Source organism: Pezoporus flaviventris, unplaced genomic scaffold (assembly GCF_033815535.1).
Source record: "Pezoporus flaviventris isolate CSIRO_AGI_PZ_B2104156 unplaced genomic scaffold, CSIRO_AGI_Pfla_v1 ptg000154l, whole genome shotgun sequence".
Classification (NCBI taxonomy): Eukaryota; Metazoa; Chordata; class Aves; order Psittaciformes; family Psittacidae; genus Pezoporus; species Pezoporus flaviventris.
Window position 1 is genome coordinate 228,953 of NW_026892702.1, and position 16,588 is coordinate 245,540.

The 16,588-nt window shown below is 54.0% G+C and overlaps 1 protein-coding gene and 1 pseudogene across 3 annotated transcripts; one reads left to right on the plus strand and one right to left on the minus strand.

Moving 5' to 3' along the window:
- Positions 1 to 6,282, minus strand: LOC133283173 (sperm-associated antigen 4 protein-like). Of its 3 annotated transcripts, XM_061479689.1 has the most exons (9): positions 6,010 to 6,281; positions 5,225 to 5,292; positions 4,327 to 4,630; positions 3,431 to 3,527; positions 2,833 to 2,917; positions 2,180 to 2,292; positions 1,461 to 1,628; positions 989 to 1,078; positions 2 to 196 (listed from the first exon to the last, which is right to left on the minus strand). In XM_061479689.1, exons 3-9 carry the CDS (start codon positions 4,332 to 4,334, stop codon positions 71 to 73), a joined length of 687 nt encoding a protein of 228 aa, XP_061335673.1. In that variant the 5' UTR covers positions 4,335 to 4,630; positions 5,225 to 5,292; positions 6,010 to 6,281; the 3' UTR covers positions 2 to 70. The 3 variants fall into 3 exon arrangements, with proteins under 3 accessions (XP_061335674.1, XP_061335673.1, XP_061335672.1); XM_061479688.1 differs by having other exon boundaries at positions 5,225 to 6,281; XM_061479690.1 differs by lacking the exon at positions 989 to 1,078 and having other exon boundaries at positions 1 to 196; positions 5,225 to 6,282.
- Positions 6,283 to 9,720: 3,438 nt separating this feature from the next.
- LOC133283159 (olfactory receptor 14A16-like) lies at positions 9,721 to 10,866 on the plus strand (annotated as a pseudogene).
- The last annotated feature ends 5,722 nt before the right edge of the window (positions 10,867 to 16,588 follow it).

Below are 16,588 nucleotides of genomic sequence, written 5' to 3' on the forward strand. Positions count from 1 at the left end.
GATCTGACAAACCATTTATTCCTCCTCCCCCATTTCTCTTTTTTACTTGTGTTCTTTTTCTTGTCTGGTTTCAGCTGAGGTTTTCTTGTTCTTCCATCTTTCCATGAACCTGCACTCGATAAATGCAGGTGTAGGCCGTGTTTCCCCAGTTGCTCTTCACAATAAGTTTGATGTGCGCAAAGGCTCTGTGTGTGTTCTGTGAAGAGAGTGACAAGAAAACTGAGGTGTTAAGTGTGACGGTGCAATTGACGTTTCTCCCCCTGCCTGCCCTGCTCCTGCTCAGGAACAAGCTTCCAAAAGTGGGTAGGAGTGGCTGTAGGCATCTGAGGCTCACTGCTGGTACCAGGGCTCCTGCAGAGACTGGAGGCACGGGAAGGGAGAAGACACCCTCTGGAACCTGGCCTGCTGGGGACTGCGCCTCCCTTCCCTTTGCCCCCTTCCCTCTGCAGCTTGCTGTGTGCTGACAGAGAGGCTGGGGAGGTCCTCCTATGCGTGAGACAGTTGGTGTGAAAGTCCATTAAGCTCCCGCCATGCTCTCTGCCTGCCTTCCTCCTGGCAGGTGTGAGGGCACCAGGAGAAAAGGGACGTGTTGTGCTGGGAGGAAAGGACACTGTCCAGCCTGTCAGCAGGCCAAAGGGTGGAGCGACAATGCTGTCCGGCAGCTTTCCCCACCAGGTATCCCTATTTCTCCTGGCACAAAGATGTTGCTTTGGTGGAGAGGCCATGTGTGCAGCTGGCTCTGCTGAAGGCAGCAGCTGCAGCCAGGGGTCTCTCAGGACTTAAGCTCCCACAGGAACAACCCTGCCCTTGCAAACCTGTTGCTGCTACCCCCACGGCATGCTACTCAGTCCTCCCAGCTCCACCAGGCCTCCTCGGCAGTGGTCTGGGCCCCTGCGCCAGGGGAGAGAGCATTCACGCTCTTCCTGCCACGGACTTGCAGGCACTGCTGGTTTTCTCTGGGCATCTTGCCTTCATGCACAGACTGTACCTTCAGAGGGAAGGTTTGAATAGCCTCTTTTGCCACGTTGTACACGAACATCCCAAGGAGAGTTTCCTCTTCTCTGTCTGCATTCAATCCCTCAAGGGAAAAGCACAAGGAGGAAGGAGAGAAGCTCAGACTTGTCCCGGCAAAGAGGATGTTTGTATGTGCTGGATCAGCATATACTGCATGGGCTGTTACCTACTGAGCCTCTCCTGGGGCTCTAGCAGTAGTTAAGCACTGTCTCCACCTTGTGTTTTATTCAAGAGCCCTGAGGTGCTCTCACCAGAATGAGTCTTGAGAGGGATGGAACCCCTAGAGCCCCTGAAGTATCCTGCAAGTGCACTGCAGGGCTTAGGAGAAAGCAGGACACAAATCTCCAAGGACTTGCTTGCACAAAGCTTGCACAAAGCAAGCAAGTTCCAGTCACGGCTTTGCCCCAGGGCCACGTGCCAGCCAGAAGCACCCAGCAGAGACTTACAAAGACAGCGATGTCTCGGGGGGCACTGGTGACGGTCCCAGATGGAGAGACCTCTTTGTAGGTGTGCTGCACACTGACAGCAGTCAGATGGACTCGTGCTGGCAACCTGATGACCACCTGGCCCTGGTGCCCTTGTAATGGCCAGCAGTTTCCTGGGGAAATATCCGGCTGCAATCAGAATGTGAGAGTTAATGAAACGTGAGCCCATGTTCAGTTCAACACAGCTGCTCATGTAGCCTGAAGCACAGGTGCTGGTGTGTCTGGGGGGTCTAGTCCATCTTGAAAATGAGGCTTGAAAATGAGACACAAGCAGCAGCCTCTCAGTATTATGAAAAGAGGAGAATACCTGTTACTAAGCCAACCTAGTCAGGCCCTTACAGACACAGCTCTCTGCCCAGTGGCTCTGCAGAGGACCCCCTGCCTCCCACCCCAGAAAGGAACTGCTAGGGCTGAGTATGGAAATGAGGTCACCAGGGAGAAAGTCGTTCACCCGGCTGTGACTGAGGACTGTGGGCAAGATGCTGCAGTTGAGCTCTGTTCCCCTCCTGAGGGGAGCCACTGCTTTCTATCGAGGCCAGCCCTGAGTCCAAGCTTTGGCTTCAGGCAACAGATCAGCACTGTGGGCTTGAGCATTACCACTGGACTGAGAGGACAATGCCCAAGGTCAGTCCCCAGCTTCTCAGGAAGGAAACATGCACTGGTGGTTTCTGCTACAATACCTCCAAAATCGTATCAGGAGGGTTGGGAGTGTGGAAGAACCATAAAACCCTGCAGCCCCAATTCTCTTTGCAGTCATAGGTCTTTGAAGTTCTCTGCATGTCAATGGTGGCACCTGTAAGGAAGGGAGAGCAGGTGACTGCACGAGGCCACCGAGTAGGAGGACCCTGTGCTCAGACGCCCTTTCTGATGCTGCTGGACAGCTCCACGTCTGTCAGTCCTCTCCTCATCTCCATGCTGGTAGGGGTGCCTAGCTGCGCAGGATGACAGCACCCATATGCCTGGTGTCTGCTCCTCTCAGCGCCACAAGTAGAAGGCCTGAGGGTGCTGGTGAATGAGGGCAGACCAAAGCTGAGGGCTTGCTGTGTGGGCAATAAAGGATGACCCATCCGTTCTCTTTCCAAATGCATTGATGAGGAAGAGAGCCCCTCCGTCAGCCCTGGAATGTGGGGGGGGCAGTGCCAGAGGCACCAGCGCAGAAGCGGGACCAGGAGGGAATCCAAGAGAGCCACTGCCACAGACATGCTCTCGGACCTCATGAAGCTCCCCTGCTTTCAGCTCCCCTGCTTAGGAGAGCAGCACCTGGAGGACATCCTCCTTTGGGGAGTGCTACAGACAAGTGCATGGCAAGGAGAATGGGCTGCTGTGTCCATACCAGAACTTTTCAGGGCCCAGTCAGATCTTCTGATGTAGACTTCCGAAGCCAACTCCAGGGCTGCCTGGTTCACCTCCTGCCTCTCCTGGGAAACACACAAACAAGCACAGAAAATGAGCACGTCAGCAGTCAGTTCAGCATGGCTACCAGCACCCAGAAAGGCAGAGGGTCAGTGTCAGAAACACAAGGCAAGCCTTGTCCAGTAAGCTGAGAGACTGCAGCTGACGTGAGCCACAAGCACAGTATATGTGGCCACGACCATGGGGTCCTCACTCCCTTGTTCCCACCTTCCATGCTCAGGCCATGTCCACAAAGGCTGGCCATGGGAGTGGGCCTGGGTCTCCCTGCTGCTCAGGGCCCAGCCAGAGCAGCCAAAGGTGCCCGTGCCAAGGGAAGAATGCTGGAAGATTCCTACTGCCTGAAGCACCAGTTAACCTGGGCCTAGAGAAGGGCCTGGGCAGTGCCAAAGCTCACCCAGCAATACCCTGGCACAAGCTGGCTTGCTGCGCTCAGCAGGCTGAGCCCACTACTAATCCCAGGTAGTGCTTCCTCAGGGCTTCTGCCCAGCCAAGCCTTCTTCTCCAAAATGCAGGGTTACCTTCTTCAAACGGCTTATCTCCACCTTCAGCTGAGCCACCTCCTCCAGCAGAAGCTGCAACTTTTGGGTCTGCTCTGTCAACAAGGTGTGCAAATTCCTGCAGGAACAGGAAAGCAGATGTTGTCAGAGAGCAGCCCATTCCCTCTGCAAGGAGCAGAGACACAGGGCTTTCTGGTTTGTGAATGCTTCCCTTGCTCCCCACGCTGAAAGAAAGGCAATGGCCAGAGGGAAGTACAGGAGCCGTGGCTGTTAGAAAAATGGGTGCAGGTAGCACGAGGTTGTCCTGGGTTCAGCCGTAGCAGGAATTTTTCTCCTTCTCAGTAGCTGGTGCAGCACTGTGGTTTTGACTTTCAGCCTGGGAACAGCGCTGATAACACCGCTGGTTTTAGTTGGTGCTCAGTAATGTTTACTCTGACCAAGGACATTCTGAGTCTCATGCTTTGCCAGGGAGGAGGGGAAGCCGGGAGGAAGCAGAGAGAGGACGCTGCACCCAAACTAGCCAAAGAGGTATTCCATACCACAGCACGTCATGCCCAGTATATAAACGGGGCAGTTACCCGGAAGGGCTAGATCACGGCTCTGGTCGGGCTGGGAACCATTAGCCGGTGGGGAGCGGTTGTATTCTCTTCCCTTGTTATTCCCTTTATCATTATTATTACTGGTGGTAGCAGCAGTGGTTTGTGCTACACCTTAGTTACTGGAGCGTTCTTGTCTCAACCCGCGGGAGTTACATTCTCTTGATTCTCCTCCCCATCCCTCGGGGAGCAGGGGGACAGAGAAGAGGGGGAGTGAGCGAGCGGCTGTGTGGTTCTGAGTTACGGGCTGGGCTTAAACCATGACAGGTTGGCTGATGCTGTTTGCATAGGTCCAATTCCAGCTCAGGAAACATCTCTTACCTCAGCATCTTTGTTTCTGCTGCGGCTGCCCGTGTCAGAGCCTGAAAGGGAAAAACTCTCTGTTAGAGTATCCACCACCAGAGCTGCTGGGGCTTCCCAGGAGAGGCTTCCCTAGGAAGCCCCGGCAAAAGCCACTGCTTCTTTGGCTCACTCTGTGTGGACACAGAAAAGCCCACGATTTAGCCAGCCACTGTCAGCAATGCTCCCTTGCAGGAGCTGCCTGTCCCAGAGGGTCCACCAACCTCTCTCTGTGCCTTTGCCTGCATTGTCCACGCTGGCAGTGAGGTCCCACAGTAAACACCAGCTGCAATTCACATCACCAAGAGACAGTCACTTGACCTGGGTTGCTAGTGGTCCCTGAAGCACCATGGTCTCCTCCTGGTTGCCTTGTGGATGGGGCAGCAGCTAAGCTGAGGAGGTGGGGAACACAGGGTGCAGAGACAGGACGTGCCTCTGACTGGAAACCATCACCACAGGCTTCAGGGCATTGTGTAGCCATGAGCTTCAGGTGTGCTCGGTGACCCAGAGCTCTTTCCCATTTCCCCTTACTGCTCCTGTGAGCCCTGAGACCAGGCTACATCAGCCAGGAGAGGTATCAGGAGGGGCATCAGTCACCCTGCACAGCCCCTCTGGGTATCCCCCAGTTCAGGCTTGGAAATACATGCTCCCTTCTCTCGCAGGCTTGCAGACTAAGCAAGCCCTTTGGTCCTGTGGCCAGTGCAGCAGCATGGCTGGGAGGCTACCAGTCTTACTGCTAGCTGAAAAGCAAGTCCTTGTCAAGGATGCACACCAGAAGCACTTGGACAATGCGAGTTTCCACACATATGGGCCAAAAAGAAAAGCTGGCACCCAGCACAACCAGGCTGTTACTCTCAAATGGTTGCTCACACAGACTCACCAAGAACCACTGGAAGCAAGAAGACAATGAATCTCAAGAACCTCTTCTTGTGCACGGCCATCTTTTGCCTGAAAAAGGAGGGTGTCCTATGTCTGTCAATGAGCCAGGTTTCGAGCAAACCAGCTGGATTACCACTTCCAGGCACGAAAGCCACTGTTTTGGAAGCCTGCTGCTGACAGACAGCTGCCAGGGAAGAGCCCAGGAGGGGCACTTTCTGTCCACACCTTTCAAAACTGCCAGCAGCTCTTCCCCCAAAGAAGAACTCCAGGACTCACTACTCCCCGAAAGTAAAGAGGTTGAGCAAATCAGGACTTCCGCCTCCGCACCCCTGCGTCTGGCTACACAGCAGGTTGTCCTACCATGACCAAAGTCTGGGCCTCTGGTGAATGTGTGGCAGGGAGACTGCCCAGTGGCTTTACTCTTGGCTCTCCCTGAGAACGGCCACAACATGAGCAGTGCTTGTGAGAGTGGGGAGCTGGCTGAGGAACACCCCTTGCTCTCCCCTTTGCTTGCACTGGCCCTCAGACATCTCCTTTCTCCCCGTGTCCAACACAGAAACACGGAGTACATACATACTCCTTTCCCCATCTCTGCTTGACAGCAAAGATGCAGCCTGCAGCGGAGGAACAGGAAGAAGCTGGCGGCGGCAGCAGCAGTCCCCATTGCTCGAAGCACAGCCGGCAGCACAGCCCAATTCTCACCCGCTCCCTCCCTGCACCCTGACCCCTGCAGCATGAGGCTACCGCCTCCCCAAAAGCCCAACAGCAGAAACAGGTAGTACGTACACAGTGAAGATGCACACGATCAGCAGGTATCTCCACAGGGATGCAAGGGTACCTGCCGCATGGCAAACAAGGCTGAAGACCGTCCCTGGGCAAAGAAACCAGGGAAAAGTTAGGCCTCTGTCTTGAGGTCTCTTCTCCAGGATGCTCAGCCAAGAGCGTTTTGGCTCCCTGCAGGGAGGCAAGCACCGAGGCCTAGGCACCACCTCTCTGGGGTGAAGAGCAGAGCAGCCTGCATTTCTCCAGCCACTTGTGACATTTTGCCAGACTTCTGGCACAGTGCAGCGCTCGGAGTTCACCCCAAGGACTTTGCAGCAAGAGCCAGTGCTGAGCTTACTTGCAAGTGCAGTGGCCTTGTCATGACGCTTTGGTGGCCCTGGAGAGGATGAGCTGGGAGTGGACTGAGGAAGGCGTTTCACCAGCTCCACCTCTGTGAAAAGGCTCCTGTGGGAGGAAAACAAAAAAGATGCCGATTGCTCTCAGTGCTTGCTGGGAGAGCAAGCCATGCTTTCAGCCACGGCCCACCAGAAAGGGGGTGGGCAATGCACAGGGCTCTTGCGCAGAAGCGTCTGTCAGCTTCCCCATGCTGATCCGTGACCTGCTGGCTGTATTAGGCCGTGTCCCAGCTACCGTCCTAAGCTGATGCCCCATGCATGAGCAGCCAACTTCGTACCTACTCGCCTGGCTGTGGCTCCGCCCTGCAGCATCTCGTGCTGACCGTTGGTCAGCTGTGGTCTCAAAGGAGACATTTAAGGTCTCTTGGTCTCTTTTCCACGGTGCCTTTCTCCTTGCCATCTCTGGGCAAAGGCAGCCTCCCTGCTCAGTTCTTCCTCCTAAGCCTCAGCAGTCTGGGCTCCTCAGGCAAAACCAGTTCCAGCAGCAGCTCCACGCCGCCCTTCCACGGGAGTGTCCCTGCCCCGGGCAACAGTCACGTGCAGCTGTGGGCTCTTTCCCTGCCCCACAACGCTGTATGGGTGCCCAGTTCTGCGTCAAGATTGGCGGCTCTGATGTCACAGTGGGGCTGAGCAGGGCTCCCTCTGGGCTCCCCTGGGGCAACATGGGGACTGGACCAGACTGGGGCCTGCAGGGTATGGGAAATGGGGTGGGCTGGAGCTGGGCACCGTGACCACCCCAGCACTTCCTGGCCCTAGGCAAATAAAGCTTATCAGCTACACACAGACAGGAGGGATGACAAGAACAAACATCTCTCCTGTTGCCATGGGAACTATGTTGTCCCTGCAATTAGCTCCAAGTGGCTGCCTGAGGACAAGCATCTGCTTCACGGTGTCCCTCCGGGTGGCCACATCCTGCTCGGGGACAGAGCTGGCCTGGCCAAGGATGAGGGCATTGAAGGGACATCCCTTGGGGACAAGGGCCTTGGGTGACCAGTGTCCGAGTGCCACCCAGGGAGCCAGAGCCTTGCTGGGGACAGAGTCATTGGGACCCACCATCTGGAGGCAGCTCTGCAGAGTGGGACTCCAGTGACCTGGGTGGGTATGGTGGCCCCAGGCAGTGGCAGGCTGGTGGTCAGGGCAGGGGATATTCTGCTCCGTTCTCTGCACTGGGGAGGCCATGGCTGTGGACTGCCCAAGACTGGGGACTACAGTGCATGGGAAATGGGGTGGGCTGGAGCTGGGCCTTCTGACCACCCCAGCACTCCTTCAAGCCGAACCCTCATCTCCCTGTGCCCAGCATTCACCAGTGCTCCCCATCGCCTCCTGTGACTGAAGATCCCAGTCACCCGGCAGTATCCCCACCTGCCAGTGCACCGCAGCTGTCCTCCCACCTCCCAGTGTTCCCTAATCCCGGGATCCTTCATGCCCCAGGAAGAGGGGTCATTCCCAGCCCCCTGGTTACCCAAGGGATGGAGAGGGGGCAGGGAGAGTCCTGCTCAGAGACCCCTGGTCTGAGGCTAGCAACATTCCTGGGGGAGTCCTGGGGGAAAACACAGTCCTGGGAGGCAGGCGGGGCTGGGAGATGGTAGTGCTGGGAGGTGAGGGGCACTGGGAGATAGGGGGATCTGGCTTTGGGGGCTGTTGGAAGGTGCTTTTGTGTTGGAGCAGTGGGCAGACACCATAGGACGCCTGGCTGGAGCGTCCCTCTGTCCTGGTTTAAACCCAGCTGGTAACTCAGCACCAGGCAGCCGCTCGCCCATCCCCTGGTGGGACGGTGGTGGGAATCGGAAGAATAGAAAACCTGTACGTGGAGATAAGAACAGTTTAATAATTGAAAGCAAGTAAAATACAGTGATAATATAAATAATACCAACAATAACAGAAATGATAATAATACTAGGAAGCAACAGAAAAAAAAAGAAATGAAAATCCAGAAAACACAAGTGTTGCCCAATACAATTGCTCAGCACCCGCTGACCAATACCCAGCCTGATCCAGCATCAAACGGTCCTTTCTGTCCAACTCCCCCAGTTTCTATACCGGTCATAACATGCTGTGGTCTGGAATACCTCTGTGGCTAGTTCAGGTCAGGTTCCTCCTGGCTTCTTGTGCCCCTCCTCACTGGCAGAGCATGAGAGACTGAAAAGTCCTTGATCAGGGTAAGTGCTACCCAGCAACAACTAAACCACTGGTGTGTTACCAGCATTGTTCTCAGACTAAAGCCAAAAGAGAGCACTGCACCAGCTACAGGGAAGAGAATGAACTCAGCCAAAACCAGGACTACTACCTGGGTAAGGTAAGGCAGTCTGCCCGCCCCTCCTCCTCTGCTTTGCAGCTACCAGCCCTTGAGCATCCCCACCTTCTGTTGGGGCTTCTGAGAACACACGACCACCTTAGCAGAGTGACCAGCCACAGCATAGCAGGCCTGCTCCCCTGCCTTGGCCCAGAGGGAGGCCAAGGAACACATCTTTGCCTTTCACTAGCTCAGCTATTCAATGCTGATGCGCGCTCACACATCACAAGCTGTTCAAAGGGCATAAGCAGACGGTGGATCAGACACTTCTCACACACTGGGGATCAGCTGTCAAAGCAGGGACATCCAGCAATGTCTGGCTGGAGCTAGGAGGGCTCTGGACTTGGAACCAGTTCCAGTGCCAGCTCAGTTCCAGCCATGAGCTTGCCCTGCCACATGGACAGGGCATGTCAGTCCAGTCTGTATCAGAGACTAGATCTTTCCTTTGGGAGGCCTTCTAAAAGCCCTTGAGGGATGTATTTTATCTGCCCCTTGGCTTTGTCTCTCTTGCCTTTACCTTCCTCACCAAAGAGGGGAGAAATGCCAGTCAGTAACAGCAGCAGACCATTAGCAATGTCCTGGTAACACGGGAGTTTTCCATCAAGCATGCCGCTGTGACAGGGGGACTTTAGCTAAAGGTGCCCAGGCATGCACACAGCAACACACAGCAAAAGGCAAATGCACATTCAGCAACTCGTTCTGCCAGGCAAACATTGTTCTTTATCTTCGACCTAAGTTAGTCTAAAAGTATTTTAACCCTGTGTTAAAGTGCTTTGTGGGTGATGCTGCTCCAATTTCCAGTCCCTCTGAGCACTTCTTCAGAGCATCCTTCTGAAAGACACTGAGGCAGCATTTACCTGCTAGGGAAGGATCCTGAGCATTGATGTTTTTTTACTCTTGGTGAGTAGGTTGGGCAGTGGGAGCAGAGTCGTGTGTAAATTGAACTTCTGTATCGGACATCCCTCCTGTCCTAACCTGTCACTGCCTTTTTCTCCGATGACAGCGCCCCATGCCCAGAGGCAGTAAATGTCCAACAGCAGCTCCATCACCCAGCTCCTCCTCCTGCCATTCTCAGACAAGCGGGAGCTGCAGCTCCGGAACTTCTGGCTCTTCCGGGGCATACTCCTGGCTGCGCTCCTGCGCAACGGCCTCAGCAGCAGCAGCACAGCCTGCGACCAGCACCTCCACACCCCCATGTACTTCTTCCTCCTCAGCCCCTCCCTCCTGGACCTGGGCTCCACCTCTACCATTGTCCCTAAATCCATGGCCAATTCCCTCCAGAACACCGGGGCCATCTTCTACCTGGGATGTGCTGCACAGGTTCTTCTGTTTGTCTTTTTTATTTCAGCAGAATTTTCTCTTCTCAATGTCATGTCCTATGGCCACTACGTGGCCATTTGCAAATCCCTGCACTACAGGACCCTTCAGGGCAGCAGAGCTTGTGTCCACATAGCAGCAGCTGCATGAGGCAGTGGGTTTCTCTGTGCAGGGCTGCAAACAGCTAATACATTTTCTTTACCTTTCTGCCAAGGCAATGCTGTGGAGCAGTGCTTCTGTGAATTTTCCCAGATCCTCAAGCTCTCCTGCTCAGAATCATATCTCAGAAAAGCTGGGCTTCTTGTGGTTGGTACCTCTATAACATGTGGGTGTTTTGTTTTCGCTGTGGGGTACTATGTGCAGACCTTCAGGGCCGTGCTGAGGATCCCCTCTGAGCAGGGATGCCACAAAGCCTTTTCCATGCGCCTCCCTCAGCTGGCCGTGGTCTCCCTCTTTGTCAGCACTGGCACATTTGCCTACCTGAAGCACCCCTCCAGCTCCTCCCCATCCCTAGATCTGGTGGTGTCGTGCTGTACTCGGTGGTGCCTCCAACAGTGAACCCCCTCCTCTTCAGCCTGAGGAACTAGGAGCTCAAGGATGTTCTGGGGATGCTGATGACTGGATGTGTTTCAGCAGCCATACACTGCCTGCTTTCCTCTGCAAAGGGCTCCAAGTGTAGGTCATGACAGGCCATGTCTGTCTTTCCTCCTTTACATTTGTTTTCCTTTTTCCACTTGTGATGTTGTCCTCTAAGACATGTCAATTTTCATCCCCTGCTACTTCAGTATCTGCCCATCTTGTGTGACCTGCAGACTTTGTGTCAGTGGGGGGCTCTCACTGTACTTAAGGGAAATAAATGATTCTGCAGCAACTTCTTCTCTGTGTGTTGTGGTTTAAGCCCAGTTGGTAACTCAGACCCATGCAGCTGCTAGCTCATTCCCCCCCCCCCCCCCCCCCCCCCCCCCCAGTTCTTCCCTTTTCCCCACTCCTGGAGCGATGGGGAGAACTGAAAAAATGTAAATCCCATCAGTTGAGGTAAGAACATTCCAATAACTAAAGTATAATATAACACTGCTACTACTACCACTAATAATAATAATGATAAGGGAAATAACAAGGGGAGATAATACAGAACTAAAAGGGGATAAGGAAAAAACCCAACAATAAACACAAGTGATGCACAATACAATTGCTCATCACCCACCCACTGACACCCAGCCTAGCTTAATTTCCTCCAAGGCAGCTATACCAAAAGCCCACCTGTACCCTTCTGGGTCTTTGAAGTACCATCTCCTCAGACAGTCTATGCCAAGGACGCATGGAGCCTCTGAACCCGTCACAATAGGGTGCTTTTGCCACTCCTTCACAATTAGGCTGATTTCAGCCTCCAGTACAGTCAACTCTTGGGATCCTCCTGTCACTCCAGAGATACAAATGGGTTCCTCCCCTCAACAGTTTGGTGGCGTCAGGGTGCACTGTGCACTGGTATTTACCAAAGCCTTATACTTCTGTGGGACTGATGTGCCAGGCCATCTGATCCACACAGTCCAGCAAACCCGATTTTCCCGCTCCTCTACATGGCTGGAGGCAGGGCCCCTCCAATGATCATAAGATTGTCCACTTATGTCTTGTTGTCCTGGGTTCAGCAGACTAGAAAGGGATTAGTATTCCTTATCACAGGAGTTGGAGTAAAATCAGCTCTTCCACTCCATCTGGGAAGCTGCTCACCAAGGACTGGAGCAGCAACTTTCTTGGGAGGATCATCCTTGACCATTGTTCTCCACACACCCGTTCCTCCTTCTAGGCCTTCTGTATAGTTCCCCGAGTTTATGTAGTGGGCATGACGTGCTGTGGGATGGAACACCACAATACCACAACAGAATACCACGATACCGTAGTTTGGGTCATGTCTCCTGTCTCTGCTTCCTCCTAGCTTCCCGTGCCCCTCCTCACTGGCAGAGCATGAGACTGAGAAAGTCCTTGATCGGAGTAAACATTACTTAGCAAGAACTAAAAGCATCACTGTGTTATCATCAGCACTGCTCCCAGACTAAATTCGAAAACACAGCACTGCACCGTCAGTGCAGAAAAATGACTGCTGCTGCTGCTGAACCCGGGACGCACTGAAATACAGGCGCTGATGCACCTGGGATTCTGCGGCGTGCGCACCCCACCCCCACACACCGCCCCCCGCGGCACACACACATGCACAAAGCCAGGGCAGATTGCCATGTTGGTGGCGCCCTTGCGGACCTCCCCGTGTGTAGGTGATGCCCAGCACCGTCTTTCTGTCGTAGCTCTTCAGCTGTGGGAGCAGGGGCTGGACATTCACGCTCTGTGAGCCACGCGGCAGGACAGCCGAGAGCTCTCTGGTATCAAGTTTCATTTAGTCAGCCTAGTTTTGGTTGACACTGAAATATAGTAGCGTTTGCATCTGGCATTCTGCAGACGCCGCCACACCCACCCCCCGCAAGCACCCCCCGCGGCATGCGCACACACGCACACACGGACACACGCGCACGCGCACACGCACACGCGCACACACACACACACACACATACACACACACACAGAGCCCTGTGTATACACCCCCCTCCCTGCTGCCGCTCCGGACCCGCCGGCCGCTGGGGGCAGCCCCAGTCCCCGGAGAGCAGCACCGCCCCGGAGCAGCTGGGCGGTGGGGCGGGGGTCCGCGGCCTCATGCTCTGCGCCTGCGCGCTCGCTCCCCGAGCCCAGCAAGCGAGTCTCCCGCCACCCGCGAGGAAAGGGGGGTTGCTCTTGCCGGGGGACGAGTCCCGCGCTCAGTGCTGGCGGCTGCACGCAGGCAGGAGCTTGGCGCACACAGCCGTGGGCTGGGGATGGGGGCTGTTTGTACGCCGTATCTTTTTCTTTTTTGAGAAGGTTTCTTCTTTTTTGTCGGAGAAAGTGTAAGCCATGGTCCAGGACAGCCAAAAGTGCTCACCAAAGTAGAACGCACATGCAGTTTCAAGTGCCAAAACACGGGCGGATTACCGTGTTGGTGGCACTGCTGTGGAGCTCACGTTGTGTGCGCGCGATGGCTAGCAATAGCTTCCTGTCCTGGCATCTCGGCTGTTTGAGCGGAGGCTGGAAGTCTGCACTCTGTGGGTCGTGCCCCAGGACAGCTGGAAGTGCTCACCAGGAAAGCAGAATGCACGTGCAGTTTTATGTGCCAAAGCGAGAGCGCCTTGCTGTGTCGGTGGAACCGTTAGGAAGCTCATTGTACTTTTCACCTTTGGCACAGTTGGATGCCCCAGTAATCACAAAACTAGCTGAAACCAGCCGTATCTGTAATTCTTCGTATAGCTGGCAAAGATTCAGAACAGTGTGACCTTCGTGCAAAATTTATTGCAAGCAAAACAGGATGGGCAGACAAGGAGTATCCAAAACCAGCAGATGTTTGGGAGGCACTGTCTCTAACTGATAAGTAGAAGGGTGGTGTGAAATAATTCCCTCATGTTTAGTGGGGCCACTAAATCCTGTTATCTCACCACAGACTTACAACACAAACATTGTTCTTTATCTTCTACCTAAGTTAAGCTAAAAGTACACATTTCTATCATATCATAATACACATTATCTATCTTACATGACCCTGGTTCTAACATCTTCCTTTTCCCTTTTATCTTCACTACAATATTTTAACCTTCCAGTCATAAAACAAAGGCAAATAGCCTGCACACAGTGTCAGTTTGGATAAATATTTCAAACAGCACTGGTGGAGTCCTAGCTCTGCAGATGCTTGTTATACCAACAGACGATTGGATCTTTTCCCCTTTCTCTCCTACAGCGTTATCCCATGGAGAGTCAGTTTTATGATCACATCTCTGTGCTGTCCAAGATTTGCTATATCAGTTTCTTACAGGAAGCAAAGCTAACACGAAATTGCCATCTCTCTGTCTGCTTGAGCCCTTGTCAGATTTTCTGTTTCCCCATCCCTCAAGAACTAAAACTGTTTTATGAATAAAAAAGAGACATACGCAACCAACTGCTGCCTACACGGAAACTAGAAAACTGTGCCCTTAGATGATCTGAAAGCCCATGAGCCTGTCAGCACATAACAAATAACGGATTAGTTTTCAAGAGCTCTAACCAAATGAATGGCAACCAGGAAAAACAGGCTTGGGAAGGTTGATGGATGAACTGTAGAGGGGTTTGGGTATGAAGAGTGTTAGCAACATAGCAAGGAGGATTGGCAGACACAAGAGCGCTGGTGGAAAATTGTAGGAGCTGTACGGAGAAGATTCTGGTAGCGGGGAGAGTATCCTGAGGATGAATTGGAGTGATTCCAGTAAAAACTACAAGCTGCTGCTTGGAAGTTTCTATTCAGGTACCGCAGGGAGGTACTAGATGCTCTCACCACATTTCATGACACTAGGAAACCCTACAAAGCTGAGCAATCGTATTGGGCAACACTTGTGTTTTCTGGATTTTCATTTCTTTTTTTCTGTTGCTTCCTAGTATTATTATAATTTCTGTTATTGTTGGTATTATTTATATTATCACTGTATTTTACTTGCTTTCAATTATTAAACTGTTCTTACCTCCACGTACAGGTTTTCTATTCTTCCGATTCCCGTCACCGTCCCACCAGGGGATGGGCGAGCGGCTGCCTGGTGCTGAGTTACCAGCTGGATTTAAACCAGGACAGAGGGACGCTCCAGTTTGCCCTCATCTGCCCTTACCTGGGGCACACGGTGTGTGGGAAGGGAATCTCCTTTACACAGACACCACAGGAGCCCACACTCCCTCAGCCACTCTGCTCACTGTGGTGATGCAGCCAGAGAGGATCCAGGCATGCGGCCGCTGGCAGAGGAGAGGGGGCACAGACACAGGCACACAGAGCGCAGCTTTGCTGAACGGGTTTATTGATCATGAGAGGGAAATGGTCCAGGGCTCCCCAGGGCTCAGGGGGGGTCCTCCAGGGACGACCACCTCCTCATGCCGCTGGAGGGGGACACGATAAGGATGTCACCACCACTTCCGGTCCTGAAAAACAGATCCCAAAATGAAACAGTCGCCCATGGTGTCTGCTGGCACATGAGAGGGGCCTTGTCCCCAGTGTCTCTCTCTGCAGAGACCTGGGGAAGGAGAAGGGAATTGGAGACCCCAGTAAGCCTAGGATAGGGCTTGGCTCTTGTGAGATCCATAGGGCACCCAGAATCCCTTACAACAGGATGCCTTGAAACCTCCCGGAGCCCTGCCCAGCCCTCACGGTGATCCTGGGGGTCTGCATGGCACCAGAGCCCTTGCCTGTCCGGCACGGTGATCCTCTGGGTCTGCTGAGCCCCGCTGAGTGCAAGGAAAGGCAGCTCTGTCCAGCTTGCCCTGGCACATGGATCATGGACAGTCCCCTCTGTTTCCGTCTTCCATACCCAAGCTCTGGCCACCCCTGAGGGCTCAGGGATTTCCTGGGTCTCAGAATCCCATGTGGGGCTGGAAATGCCCTGATGCTGCTCACCTAGACACGAAGACCTGCAGCCAGGCGTTTTTGGCGGAGAAGCACCTCGAAAGGAACCTGGGGAGAAAGGGAGGGTTAGGGACACCCTTGGGTGCACTGGGGTGTACTGGCAGGCAGGGAAAGCAGTGAGCAATGGGGTCCTTGGAGAAGGTGCTTTCAGGGAGAAATTGGGTATGTGAATTTGTACGGTGGCACAGAGAAAGCAGCGGGGATCCTGGAGAAGGGGCCCACCTGGGTGCATGGCCGTGTATTGGGGCATCCTGGGGTGCTCTGGGTTGTAATGGGATGGATGGGAGTGCAAGGGGGACCCAGGGGAAGGGGGCCTCCCTGGAAAAACACTGGGGTGTGGGGCTGCTCTCGAGGGTTGTAGTGGGATGCACTGGGCTGCGCAGGGGCACACTGGGATGTCCTGGAGTGTTGTGGCCGTGAGGGGAGCATCTGGGGACAGCAGAACTCATGGTACCTACCTCAGGCTTCTTCCTTTCCTCTATTTTGAGTTCCCCCTGTAGAGAGACCACAAAAGCTCACTGGTCACTGGCATGTCCCAGTACCAGCAAGGGACCAGCAAGGGATGGGAGGCGCAAACTGCCATCCAGTTCCCCAGACTGGTTGCCCTCTGAGTCCACCCCAGTACTTACATTCAGGCTATCATCTCCACTTTCTTCTAAGACTGCCTGGGAAAGAGAGCAAAGAGCTTGTCCGGATTGGACCTTGGTGGGGCTTTGTGTGGGGTACAGGGGTCCCCAGCCTCCCCAGGCCCATGGCTTCCCTCTGGTCTGAGCAGGAAGATCCCTTCTGCTCCCCCCACCCCATTGCTCCAAGTTGCACCTGGGATACCTGTTCATGCAGTGACCAGGGGTGAGGACAGAGGGAAGGACAGCCTGGGGAATTAGGGATCTCCAAAGGGGATACGATGACTGGGACGCAAAGACAGGGCACTGGCGTGAATTAACCAGGCTGATGGCGCAGAAGGGACAGGACTGTATGGGATGTTAATGTCGGGTAGAGGAATTCAAGTGCAGAAGATACGGGGACTTCAAGCGTGGTGGTTGGTAGAGGCAGAAGGACGACTGCAGAGGACCAAAGTGAGGGGACTGG